This window comes from Ochotona princeps, chromosome 4 (genome assembly GCF_030435755.1).
Source record: "Ochotona princeps isolate mOchPri1 chromosome 4, mOchPri1.hap1, whole genome shotgun sequence".
NCBI classification, from domain to species: Eukaryota; Metazoa; Chordata; class Mammalia; order Lagomorpha; family Ochotonidae; genus Ochotona; species Ochotona princeps.
The window spans coordinates 11,850,586-11,863,515 of record NC_080835.1 but is presented as its reverse complement, the minus strand read 5'-3'; the positions used below and the strand labels follow the sequence as shown (position 1 = coordinate 11,863,515).

General features: G+C 44.8%; 1 protein-coding gene across 15 annotated transcripts in view; it reads left to right on the top strand.

The window, feature by feature from the left end:
* Window positions 1–10,020, top strand: part of CTNND1 (catenin delta 1) — a 68,919-nt gene extending 58,899 nt beyond the window's left edge. For 8 of the 15 annotated variants that reach the window (XM_058662999.1, XM_058662997.1, XM_058663008.1 and 5 more), the window contains 4 exons: window positions 6,630–6,692; window positions 7,020–7,123; window positions 7,508–7,594; window positions 7,883–10,020. In XM_058662999.1, the coding sequence (XP_058518982.1) occupies window positions 6,630–6,692; window positions 7,020–7,123; window positions 7,508–7,594; window positions 7,883–7,894 (266 nt within the window). In that variant the 3' untranslated portion in view covers window positions 7,895–10,020. The remainder of the gene's footprint in view (window positions 1–6,629; window positions 6,693–7,019; window positions 7,124–7,507; window positions 7,595–7,882) is intronic. The other 7 variants (XM_058663003.1, XM_058663002.1, XM_058663006.1 and 4 more) reach the window with 5 other exon arrangements.
* Window positions 10,021–12,930: the final 2,910 nt, after the last annotated feature.

Genomic DNA, 12,930 nt, shown 5'->3' with positions numbered 1-12,930 from the left:
AGAGGACTTTAGCCGTTAGGCCACGCTGCCGGGCCCGATGTATTTATGTTTATTGGAAAGGTGGATATACAGAGAGGAAGACGGTTCTGTCCGATGGTTCACTCCCCAAGTGGCTGCAACGGCTGCAGCTGAGCCAATCTGAAGCCAGGAGCTTCCTCCGGGTCTCCCATGCTGGTGCAGGTTCCCAAAGCTTTGGGCCATCCTCGACTGCATTCCCAGGCCACAAGCAGGGAGCTGGATGGAAAGTGGGCCTTCCAGGATTAGAACTGGCACCCATATGGGATCCTGGCGCGTTCAAGGCGAGAACTTTAACTGCTATGCTATCGTTCCGGGTCTGGCCATTTTTTTTTAAAGATTTATTTTACTTGAAAGTCAGAGTTAGAGAACAAGTGAGAGGGCAAGAGAGTGCTTTTTCACCTGTTGGTCCACTCCCCCAAATGGCTGCAATGGGCAGAGCTGCGTGGTCCAGTCCAAAACTGGGAGCCAGGAACTTCTGGGTCTCCCCAGCAGGTGCAGGGTCCTAAGGCTTTGAGCCATCCTCTGCTGCTTTCCTAGCCCATAAACAAGAAGCTGGGTGGAAGTGGAGCAGCCGAGATATGCACTGGCACCCATACGGGGTGCTAGCACTACAGGATGGAGGATTAACCGGCTGTACCACTGCACTGAGTCTCCACTGTGGGTGTTTGTGCAGATGGTACAGAAGCAGCAGGGCTGCTGGTGGCTTGGCATAAATCTGGACACTGTCACCAAACTCAGTCATTTGTTGCAATCTTCGCTGCCATGGTGCTTAAAGCATCAAAAAACCATTTTCACTAAAGAATATACTTGAAACTGTTGATTTCATGTTTTTACCCTTGTGCATCTCTTTTTAATATTCCATACTGATGATACAGACAGTCCTCACAAGCACTCTGTTGCATACTGAGAAATGGTGGCGTTGAGGGAAAGCATGCGTATGACTGACCTTCAGTTACTGGTTGGTAGCCAGTTTATAAGTGGAGTAACCCCTATCTGTTTTTGTTTGTTTGTTTGTTTGTTTGTTTTAAGATTTGTTATTTATTTGGAAGGCAGAATGACAGAGTGATCTTCCATCCACTGGCCTACACCCTAGACGGCCACAGTGCTTGGGGCTGGTCAAAGCCAAAGCCAGGGTCTTAGGACTCTCAGTAGCTCACATTGGTGACAGTGACCCAGGTACTTGGTCATCTTCCACAGCATCCTCAAGCAACTTGGCAGGGAGCTGGAAGTGGAGCACCTTGAATTTGAACTGTCAAGCTGCTATGGGATGCTGATACTGCAAGCAGTAGCTTAGTGCACTTTAGTAACACCATTTTTTTTTCAGGATATATTTCTTTGAAGGGCAGTTACAGAGAGAGGGAGAGACAGATCTTTTGTCTGATGATCTATTCCCTAAATTCCTGTAATAGCTGTTGCTGGACCGATTTGAAGCCAGGAGCCAGGAGCTTTATCTGGGTCTCTTATGTGGGTACAGAGCTGGATTTCCATCCAGGGAACTGGGTTGAAAGTGGAGCAGCTGAGTCTTGAACTTGTGCCCATTTGGAATACCAGCACCATAGGCGGTGGCTTTTCCAGCTCAAAACAGTGCCAGCTCCAAGAACACCAGTTTTACTTGAAAATAAGATTGGCAGGGGCCCAGCACGATAGCATAGTGGTTAAAGCCCTCGCCTTGCGCACCCCGGAATCCCATATGGGTCCAGTTCTAATCCTGGTCGCCCCACTTTGCATTCAACTCCCTGCCTGTGGCCTGGGAATGCAGTCAAGGATGGCCCAAAGCTTTGGGCCGCTGCACCTGTGAGGGAGACCCGGAGGAGCTCCTGGCTTCAGATTGGCTCAGCTGCAGCCGTTGCAGCCACTTGGGGAGTGAACCATTGGACTGAAGATCTCTGTCTCTCCTCCTCTCTGTATATCTGCCTTTCCAATAAAAATAAATAAATCTTTCAAAAAAAAAAAAAAAAGATTGGCAGACCAATTGTGATTCAGATGTGATATTTGGTCTACGGCAATACCACCCTGAATGCGCCCGATCTCGTCTGATCTTAGATGTGATATTTGACAGACATTTTCTCAAAAGTAAATATAGTTAGCATTTGTTGAGGACAATGGTTGGAAGTATCTGCTGCCTCAGCTTTTAAGTGGGAATCATAATTTTCAGAAATGTATTTATTTTTGTTGTATGTTGATACATAATATATGTTAATATTTAAAATATCAGCATAACTTTTTTCTTTACTATTTCAGAAGATAATCTTTTGTTATTCTAGATTTACAGAGAAGTTAATTGCAGATAATAAAGGACATGCGCATATGGACTGGAAGCATTTCTTCCTCAGTCGTCATACTCTTTTTTTTAAATTTCATTTCATTTTATGATACAGTTTCACAGGCTCTGGGATTCTCCCAATCCTTCCCCATGCCCTCCCCCCATGGTGGATTCCTCCACCTTGTTGCAGTATTACAGTTCAAATCTAGTCATGATTCTTTCATTGCGAGCATGTATCATGCATAGAGTCCAGCATCTTATTGTCCAGATAAGTTCAACGGCTTGTTGGGGAGACCATCTCTGCTCTGAAAGCAGAACTGACAGAATATCATCCCGTCCAATTAAAAGCCACAACATAACATCAACAACAATTTACAACATTATGGAGTTAATTCACATGGTATTGAGTGACCCATATGTTAGAAAATGCAAGTTCTTAACCATATCCTGTGACTACTTCATTGACATTTCAATTTTAGTTTATACACAACTGGCTGCTATACACCTTAAAATGGCTATAGGGTACTATTCAGCTGTCTTGTGTCTATTTTCATTTTTATATTTAGCAGTTTATAGTGTTGAAGCATAATTTTTTTACTGAACTTGGCGGATTTTAGGGTAGTCCAAACTGGCTTATAACTCTAACGAGGCAAAGTAGAAGTGCAGAACAGTTTTAGGAGGGGTGTGCAGAGAAGTCTTCAGTACACCAGTGAGGAGTAACTAATCTTTGTGTCCTGCCTAGCAAGGTTTATGTGGATCCATGCTGACCATTTCCTGTCTGGTTCTAAGCTTTCCTTATTGGCCTCTGTCTATCCAGTCTAATTTTTTGGGGGGGAGGGTGGGGCTCCGGAGTGACTCTGATGGTCATTGCAAGAGAGGGTGGGGATCCAAAGTTGGAACTAAGTAAGGACCAGAGAAAGCTCCCCTCCTGAGTCCCGAAGGAAGTTTACTGTTCTTCTGTTTCTGAGGACTGCTCAGGGCTCCCAGCTATTGTTCTGATGACATTAGATCCTGCGTGGAAGGATCTGGGCATCTTCCATCCCATGTGGGAGTTCTAAAAGGGAGTGGATGACCTCAGAGTTCTTGGCCTACAAGGATAGTCCAATTCCCCGTGGTATCCTTGTATGCCATTAATTTTTACAAGGCAGTATTTTGAAGTAACCAGTGTCCGATGTTTTGAAATCATGTATGAGTGTTTTAATCCACTTAGGGTGCCAACCAGGTGGGTAGATTCTAATTTAACAGAATATGAAGAATTTGTTTGATTTATCATTTGTTGCTACAAGAAATCGCTGCTTTTTTTTTTTTTTAAAGATTTATTTTTACTTGAAAGGCAGGATCACAGAGAGTAGGAGAGACAAAGACAGGTATTTCATTTGTTGGTCACTCCCTAAATGGCCACAAGGCCTCGAACTGGGCCTGTCTGAAGCCAGGTTGGCACTTACATGAGTGAAAGGGCCCAAGGACTAGCACCTTCATTCATTACCCTTCTGGGCCACTGGAAGGATGCTGGATCAGAAGTGAAGCTGCCGGGACTTGAGCGGGCACCTCTGTGGGGTGCTGGAGCCATAGCTAAAGTTCAGGGAACTAAGCCACTGCTGGCCTCCATGGTGTGTGTGTTGAAATATTTGCAGACAAGAGTTATAGACAAGAGAGAGAAAAACAGAAATCTTTCATATCTTGGGAAGGTTTACTTCTCAAGGGGCTGGGGCTCCTAAAGCTCTAAGCAGGAGCTCTCTCTTGAGTCTCACACCCGAGTCAGGATCCCAAGCACTTAGGCCATCATCCACCGCTTTCCCAGGTGTTTTATCAGGGAGCTGGTTTGTAAGTGGAGCAGTCAGGGTCTTGAACCATGCTCAGAGGGAATGTGTGCGTTGTAGGCAGTGATGTTGTCTACAACACCACGGTGATGGCTTTGAAACGACTACTTTTTAAATATTAATAGGTTATCGCAGGAGAATATTCACAATTGACTGAGAAGAATCTTAAAATTGTCCTCCCTTTTCCAGCTTGTTATCTGTGTGAGTCTAAACTTTTTTTGTTAAATATCTACCAAAACATATATAACAATAGCGTGAATACAAGAAGAAATGAGAGTCTAGCTGTTTTATAAAGACAGACTTTAAAAAGATTTGCAGAAGTGTAAAGCATTGTTTTTTTTTCAAGATTTATTTATTTTTATTGCAAAGTTAGATATATAGAGAGGGGAGGAGAGACAGAGAAACATATTGCCTCCAATGCATCCCAGGTGACTGCAACAGCTGGTGCTGTGCCGATCCAAAGCCAGGAGCCAGGAGCTTCTTCCAGGTCTCCTACATGGGTGCAGGGTCCCAAAGCTTTGGGCCATCCTCGACTGCTTTCCCAGGGCACAAGCAGGAGCTGGATGGGAAGTGGGGCTGCCGGGATTAGAACCAGCATGTTCAAGGCAAGGACTTTAGCCACTAGGCCACAGCAGTGGGCCAAAAGCAACACTTTTTATGATAACATATAGTAGATTTATTGTTATTTTCAGTAAAATAGGTATTTTGAATTTCTCAGTACAGTGAGTATTAATGTACACAGCTGAAAGCTCTTTAGACATGTTCATAATGTTTTAAAGACTGCTTTTTATGTTTTTATTGTATCAAGAGTCTTTTTTTTTTTTTAATTTTTATTGCAAAGTTAGATATATATAGAGCGAGGAGGAGAGAGAGAAATATCTTCCGTTCGATGATTCACTCCCCAAGAGACCGCAACGGCTGGTGCTGCGCCGACTTGAAGCCAGGAGCCAGGAGCTCCTCCAGGTCTCCCATGTGGGTGCAGGGTCCCAAGGCTTTGGGCTGTCCTCAACTGCATTCCCAGGCCACAAGCAGGGAGCTGGATGGGAAGCAGGGCCGCCGGGATTAGAACTGGCACCCATATGGGATCCCGGCGCGTTCAAGGCGAGGACCTTAGCTGCTAGGCCACGGCCCCGGGCTCTGCTTTTGTTATTTTTAGAGATTTATTTATAAAATAGACGAGGGTTGCTGGTTTTAATCCCAGCAACCCTGATTCCAACCAGCTCCCTGCTTGTGGCCTGGGACAACAGTTGAGGACAGCCCAAGGCTTGGGATTCTGTATCCACATGGGAGACCTGGAAGAAGTTCCTGGCTCCTGGCCTTGGATCGGCTCAGCTCTGGCCATTGCGGTCACTTGGGGAGTGAATCATTGCATGGAAGATCTTCCTCTCTGTCCTCCTGTTTGTATCTGATTTTGCAATAAAAATAAATTAAATATAAATGATAATAAATAAATGAAATAGGGCCCGGCGGCGTGGCCTAGCAGCTAAAGTCCTCACCTTGCTTGCGCCTGTATCCCATATGGGCACCGGTTCTAATCCCGGCAGCTCCACTTCCCTGCAGCTCCCTGCTTGTGGCCTGGGAAAGCAGTCGAGGATGGCCTAAAGCTTTGGGACCCTACACCAGTGTGGGAGACCCGGAAGAGGTTCCTGGCTCCTGGCTTCGGATCGGCGCGTACCGGCCGTTGCGGCTCACTTGGGGAGTGAATCATCGGACGGAAGATCTTCCTCTCTGTGTCTCCTCCTCTCTGTATACTGACTTTGTAATAAAAATAAATAAATCTTTAAAAAATAAATAAAGAAAGAAATAGAAGGAGAAGAAAAAAGAGAGTATTTCTATCTACAAGTGGCTGCAAGAGCCAGGGTTGGGCCACACTGAAGCCAGGAGTTAGGAACTCGATCCTGGTCTCCTGTGTGGTGGCAGGGACCCAGGGTCTTGGCCGCCACGCACTGCCTTCCATGGGCATTGGCAGAAAGCAGGAAGAGAAGTGGAGCTGCTGAGTCTCAGCTCAGTACTGCAGTGTGGGGTGAGGTCATCATAAGGGGTGGCTTAACTTGCTGTTCCAAGGCCAGCACCTTTATTATTAGTTTTTGATATTTATTTGAAAATCAGAGTAACACACACACATACACAGAGAGGATGGAGATGGGGGAAAGGGAGAATGTTTCATCTGTTTCACTCCAAAAGTGCCAGCAACGCGGGCTAGGTCAGGCTGAAGCCAGGAATCAGGAATTCCATCCAGGTCTCCACAAGGGTGGCAAGAACCCTCCCAGATACAATCAGAGAAGGCTGGATCAGAAGCTGGGAGTAACTGATTCTCTAACCAGGCACTCTGACATGGGAACAGATGGCCGAGCAGTGGGTTAATCTACTTTTCCACAACATCTGTCATGTTGGATTTCTTTTTAAGGGCCCTTGGGGGCTGGTTTTAAAGCATTGCCATTTTTTACAGACCAGAGAGAAATTGTTGTGATGTACATAGAATTTAAAGGGTTGGTTTTTGACCTGGATAACTTTCTGACTCCTTATAGATAAGAAACCTGATCGGGAAGAGATTCAGATGAGCAATATGGGATCTAACACAAAATCACTAGGTAGGTGATTAATGCCTGCTAAGGACACAGAGCTACTCGTGTCTGTAGGTTTTTCTAGCATCCTCACTGTTTATCATACTGGATTGTACTTTACTTTAGTCTCCCTTTGCTAATTTCCAATGTTCTTTCCAAACAGATCTCTTCAGTTTAGCTTTGTCATTACGTGTCATACTCTCAGTTTTATGCATGTTGTCTTTCCTATTAGATTCAAGGAGCATCAGGCTTTAATGACTTTTTGTGTCCAACAAAACTATATAATTCATGGTGACTTGCTGGATGTATATTGTATTTTAGAGGGTAATGTGTTTCTATGTACTTTTTCACTAGATAACAATTATTCCACACTGAATGAGAGAGGGGACCATAACAGAACACTGGATCGATCCGGGGATCTGGGTGATATGGAGCCATTGAAGGGAACACCATTGATGGTAAATTCTCTGTATTTACTGTTGTCCATCTAAGGCGAATTCTGTTTTGAAGATGTATATTCTGTTGAATAGGGGGGAAAAAAGGTATAAAGAGAAAGATACTTTCTGGTTGATGTTTTCAGTAAAAAGGGGGGTTTTTGACTTTTCTTGCGATTTCTCGGGCCATTATTTTACTGTGGTTAAGGTGAAGGAAGGGAAGTCTGAATGTTCCGGGTATGACTGACACTGATCTGATCTCATATGTTATGTTCCTGTCTCTACCTCTTTGAGTGTTATATCCTCCTGCTGTCCTCTTGTTTGGGTTGAGTGTGTGGATTTTGACACACACTCATGTAACATTTCTATTTCTGTACTGTTACACTAACAAACTGCATGTGTTCACAGCATGACGAGGGACAGGAATCTCTGGAGGAAGATTTGGATATGTTGGTTTTGGATGATGAGGGGCACCAAGTGTCTTACCCCCCCATGGTATGTCCTGCAGCCACTCCCAAGATCAGACTTGAGGCAGGAGGCCTCAGTGTGTCAGCGTCGTGCCAATCATGCTGATGTCATCAGAGCGCGCTCTCAGCCTTGCTGGGCTCAGGGGTTCTGCCTGTGTCTGATCATTGCCGCTGGACAAGTTGGGACATGCAGCCGCTGATTGGCTTGATTCTTTACTGTGTGTTGATTTCTTTCCTCCAGATTTACCTAGCCGTCCTCTCGGATCTCTCTGTTCTCAGGTGTTAACACCCGCTTTCTCTCTTGTTTTCCCCACAGCAGAAGATTTAGTGCCACCGTCTCCGCTCCATCCAGGCTTATAATATATGTACTTTTATTTTTGGCGGTGAAATGGACTGATGATTTTTCCTTTCTTCGCTGGACTATTGTGCCAACTGCCAGGCTGCCTCCCGCTTTTATAGCCCTAAGTGGCTGCCTTCTCTCTATCAATTCCCAGCTTCTTCCAGTGAAGTTTAAATGTCCCGCCCACCTCCACCCCCATTCCCTCCAGTTTCTTCAAGAAGCTTGACTCAGTTATTTGCGTATTTTGAGGAACTGCTGCAGATTAGCTATTTTTGCCAACTCTCCCTGAACTCTTAGCCTTGTGTGAAGGGAGGGAGTGGAAATCTTCACTGGAAGCAATGGAGAAGAATTGGAGCTGATATGCACTATATGCAGTGTCCAGCAATCTGACAAACTGATGATTCCTAATCAAGATTTTTTTTTCCCCTTGGTGGGGAAGGGACTTTTCTATTCCCTTTTGGAGAAGAGGAAGTGTAAGCTCTTCCCTTATTCTAATGGCTGTTTTTGAAGCAAAGAAGGCTGGCAACATTGGCATGTACCACCTGGCAAGGGCCCTTGAGTAAGTGAAGGTCTTCTAGAACTGGGATTTAAGGAATTTTGCTCTCCTCACTGATGAGGCAGGGACCATCAAAGACCTACAGACTCCATCTCTCCTGCAAGCCTCATGCCAGTTCTGGTGTGCTGCCACTGAGGCTGTTCTTGTCCCTCGCCTCCCACCTGTGACATGTCTGCCGACTTGGCCTGGCCGGTTGCAAGAGGCCATAAAAAGAGGAGAACGCCAAGGAAGACTTTTGGTTGTGAAGGAGCAAAAAGCTATCTTGGAAAGAAGAGGAACCTCTAGGAGAAGCTAGTGGGAGTGCGCATGAAGTGGTTAGTCAGAACATGGCAGAAAGCTTCAGAGCTGGCTTCCCTCTGTCCCTTTCCCCCTTGTCCTTCTCTTTTGTCCCGTCGTCCCCTGCCTTCTCCCTGGATTGGTTGGCCAACTAAAGGACTTGATGTACATAAGTCTTGCCCTTTTCCCCTGACAAGGTGGGGGTTGCCCCTGGCTTTGCCTCTTCTCTGTGCCTTTGGCCTGGGGTGCAGCTCCTCCCTCCCTTCCACGTGCCTTTCTTTAGCTCCGCAGTCTCATTCCTCATGATTTTGCAGATTATATTTTGTTGCTTTCTTGCCCACTATTGGCCCTCAGAAATAGGAAGAAGAGAAGAGGTAGAGAACTTCAGATTCTCAATCGGGGATTGGCATAGCTTTTGATTTTAGCCATAGCAAGCTTTTGCTCAACAGCATAGGGTTGGGATTTTGTAAAATCCCATTCTGATAAATCTCATAGTGAAGTTAATGGGAGGAGTGAGTGCTGTGACACTTACTCTTTGGTCGCCCACAAGTTCCCATCATCTCTGAAGGGGTCGTAGGGAAGTCATCTTTTCCTGATTGCCCCCTTCCCGCTTTGTTGTGTATTAGCAGATTGGGCTAGAGGAATCGGCTGCTATGCGGGGTTTTTGTTGTTGTTGTTGTTTGTTTTGTTTGTTTTGTTTTTATTCCTTATTTGCCCTCTACTCCCCTTAATCTGAAAGCTTTGTTCAATGCAACTGGAATTCTTTATCCCTCTCTTCCTCTTCCCCTTATATACTGAGGCTATGGGGTAGGAGAAAAGTGCACAACTCACCCTTCCTCCACCCTTTCCCCATATGTTCAAATTCCTTATTTGTCTCCCCTCCCATTTCTTCCTGTTCCCATCTACCTTACATTCTCTGCCCCCCCAGAGCACTCCTTCCCGGGGAAGCTGCCCAGCCCACCTGCTCCACTCTTGTTTTCCCCTGCCCTCCTCTGCTTCTTTCCTGGTGCTCTCTTTCTCGGTGGGATGTGGGTGATAGAACAGCCATGGGCTTTTGGGGACCTTTAATTGCTTTCTTTCTTTTTTTTTTTTTCCCTTCTTTCCTTCTTTGATTTATAAAAACACTAAGCATTCAATTCCAGAGAACCAAAAATCCCACTTTCTCACTGAACACTACTAAGGGGCATGCCTTCTGCTCCATCTTTTCTCATTTTCTTTCTCTCTTGTTAATGCTTTTAAAAACAAATGAGTTTTTTTATATAAATAAAGTTTTTAAAGTGTGTATGTGGGGGGTCTGTGTCATTTCTTCACTTCTAGCTATCTTTTCCCTCCTTTTCATCTTGGTTACCTCCTTATATGTCAGTGGCTTTTTTTTTTTTCTTTCCAGAACAACCCAGAAAGAGGTTACACCAGGATGGATTTATTTTGAATTCAGTCCAACTTTTTAATCAAACAATATTCCTAAAATCATATGTGGAAAAAAATTGGTTTTTAGAATATTCTTGAAAATTAAATGTGGCTGGAATAGAGCTTGGGGAGCTTATTGCAAACGCAAGCTGGGTGATTGAAGTATAGAGTCAGTGACTTCCTGAGTCACCGGAATTCTTTTGGTCCATTTGACGAAACTGACATTGAATGAAGTCCACTGTAATAAATAACCCTCTTGAACAAACACTCATGAGATGACTAGAAGCTACCAACCCCAGCTGCCATTCTAATACATAGGCAAAATACAGAACTTAAACACGTGTGTGTGTGTGTAAATATTTGATCCCTGGGCCACAGTGTTGCTGTCAGGGTGTATGCAGTGCTTTAGTTAGAAAGCAATAGACCTATTTATTTGATAAGCCATATTATTTGGTTGGATATCCTACCAGAAGCTTGATAATTCACAAGGGATGTCCTACCAGATATGTGAGTGATAGCAGATAATACTTGGGTTATCAGTGACTGTCTTTACTGCAGAAGCTGAGGATTAAGACCTTTGGAAAGAGACTTATTTTTCTGGGGCCCTCATCTTCTGTCATAATTAAAAAAAAAAAAACTCAAGAGATTTTATGTAAAATGCTTTCTGTATGCCCAAATCTTTAGATTAAAATTATATAGCTGTTCCTGAATATGGTCCCGTCTCATTTTGTTGGGTATGAAACCATTCTTGGGCAAGTGAGATTATGAAATCTAAACATTGTAGTTGTTACTTTTGTTTAACATTTAAGATTTAAAGGGAGAGCCTTCCCTTTACTGGTTCATCCCCCAAATGGCCACAATGGCTGCGGCTGGGTCAGGCTGGAGCCTGAAGATTCAGCTGGGTCTTTCACATGAGTGATGGGGGCCCAATCATTTGTGCTGTCCTCTGCTGCTTCCTAGGCACATTAGCAGGGAGCTGCATCAAAAGTGGAGCAACCGGGACTCAAACTAGTGCCTGTATGAAATACACCTGCTTTACCTGCAATACCACAGCACTGACACCAGCAGTAGCTTTAAAGGCTTGATTTGTGCTCACCAATCATGGTATCACTGGAAAGATGAACCATAAAGCCTAAAAACCATTCAGAGTTTGTTTTCCACAGCAGTTAAAGGTAGTTACACTTGGTATTGCTACAGAGACAGAGCCTTCGTCCATCTGCTGGTTCTCTCCCGAAATGGCTACAATGACCCAATCTGAAATGGTCCAAAGCCAGGAGGCAGCTACTTTCCCTGAGTCTCCTATGTGGGTGTTTGGGTCATTCCATCACTGCTTTCTCAGGCGTATTAGCAGGCAGCTGGAATGGAAGTGGAGCAGCTGGAACTGGCACCCATATGGAAAGTCAGTGCTACAGGTAGTGGCTGTGCCTGCTATGCCACAGCACTAGCCCTGGGATGTCTAGTTAGAAAAATGTAGCAGCCGGTCAACATAATCCTTTATTTTCCTGATCAGTTTTTTACTGGCATTGAGCTACATACAAAGCCTTCAGTGGTCTGTTTGTTTTCTCATTCAATAAATATTTGCCAAGCACCTTATATATACTATATAAGGCATTGTTGTAGAGGTTGAAGTTAGAGAAAGAGACAGATGGGTCCCTTCCACAGAGATTGTGACACACACAATCCTATACATATAAGATTATGATCTTTTAGAAACCTCTTTATGTCCTTATCTAAAATGAGATGCTAAAGTTCTGTAGGGGCCCTATATCTTTAAAAAAAATTTTTTTTAAAATCTTTATTGCAAAGTCAGATATTCAGAGAGGAAGATCTTTCGTGCAATGATTCAATCCCCAAGTGACCACAACGGCTGGAGCGGATCTGAAGCCAGGAGCCAGGAACTTCCTCCAGGTCTCCCACACATGGGTACAGGGTCCCAAGGCTTTGGGCCATCCTCGACTGCTTTTCTAGGCCACAAGCAGGGCTGCCGGGATTTGAATTGGCACCCATACAGGATCCTGGCATGTTCAAGGCAAGGGCTTTGGCCACTACACCACTGTGCCAGGTCCTCTCTTTTTTTGGTAAGATTCATTTTTAATTTTATTGAAAAGTCAGCTATACATAGAGGAGGAAAGACAGGAAGAACTTCCGACTGATGATTCAATCCCCAAGCAGCTGGAACTGAGCTGAACTGAAGTCAAGTGCCCAGAGCCTCTTGGTCTCCCATGCAGGTGCAGGGTCCCAAGGCTTTGGGCCATCCTTGATTGCTTTCCCAGGCCACAAGCAGGGAGCTGGTTGGGAAGTGGTGCCACTGGGACACAAACCAGTGACCATATGTGATCCTGGGGCATTCAAGGTGAGGACTTTAGCTGCTAGTCCACTGTGCTGAGCTTTCATTTCTTTTCTTTTTTTTTTTTTTAAAAAAAAAATCTGTTTATTTTACTTGAAAACGGGAGAAACAGATCTCCCATCTGCTGGCTCATTCCCCAAATGACTACGATTGTCAGAGTTGGATTGTTTGGGAGCCAGGAGCCTATTCCAGGTCTCCATCATGTGTGCAAGGGCCCGAGGACTTGAACCATCCTCTGCTGCTTTCCCAGACCGTTAGCAGGGAGCTGGATTGGAAATGGAGCAGCTGGGAGTTGAAACGGCACCCATATGGGATGCCAGTGCAGAGGCGTGCCAAGCCATGACGCCTGCCTTTGGCATGTTTTCATTTCTAAAATTGGATTCAATAGTCTGAGAAGTCTCAGTAGGTCACTCAGGTTATTTTGATACATGAAGTTAG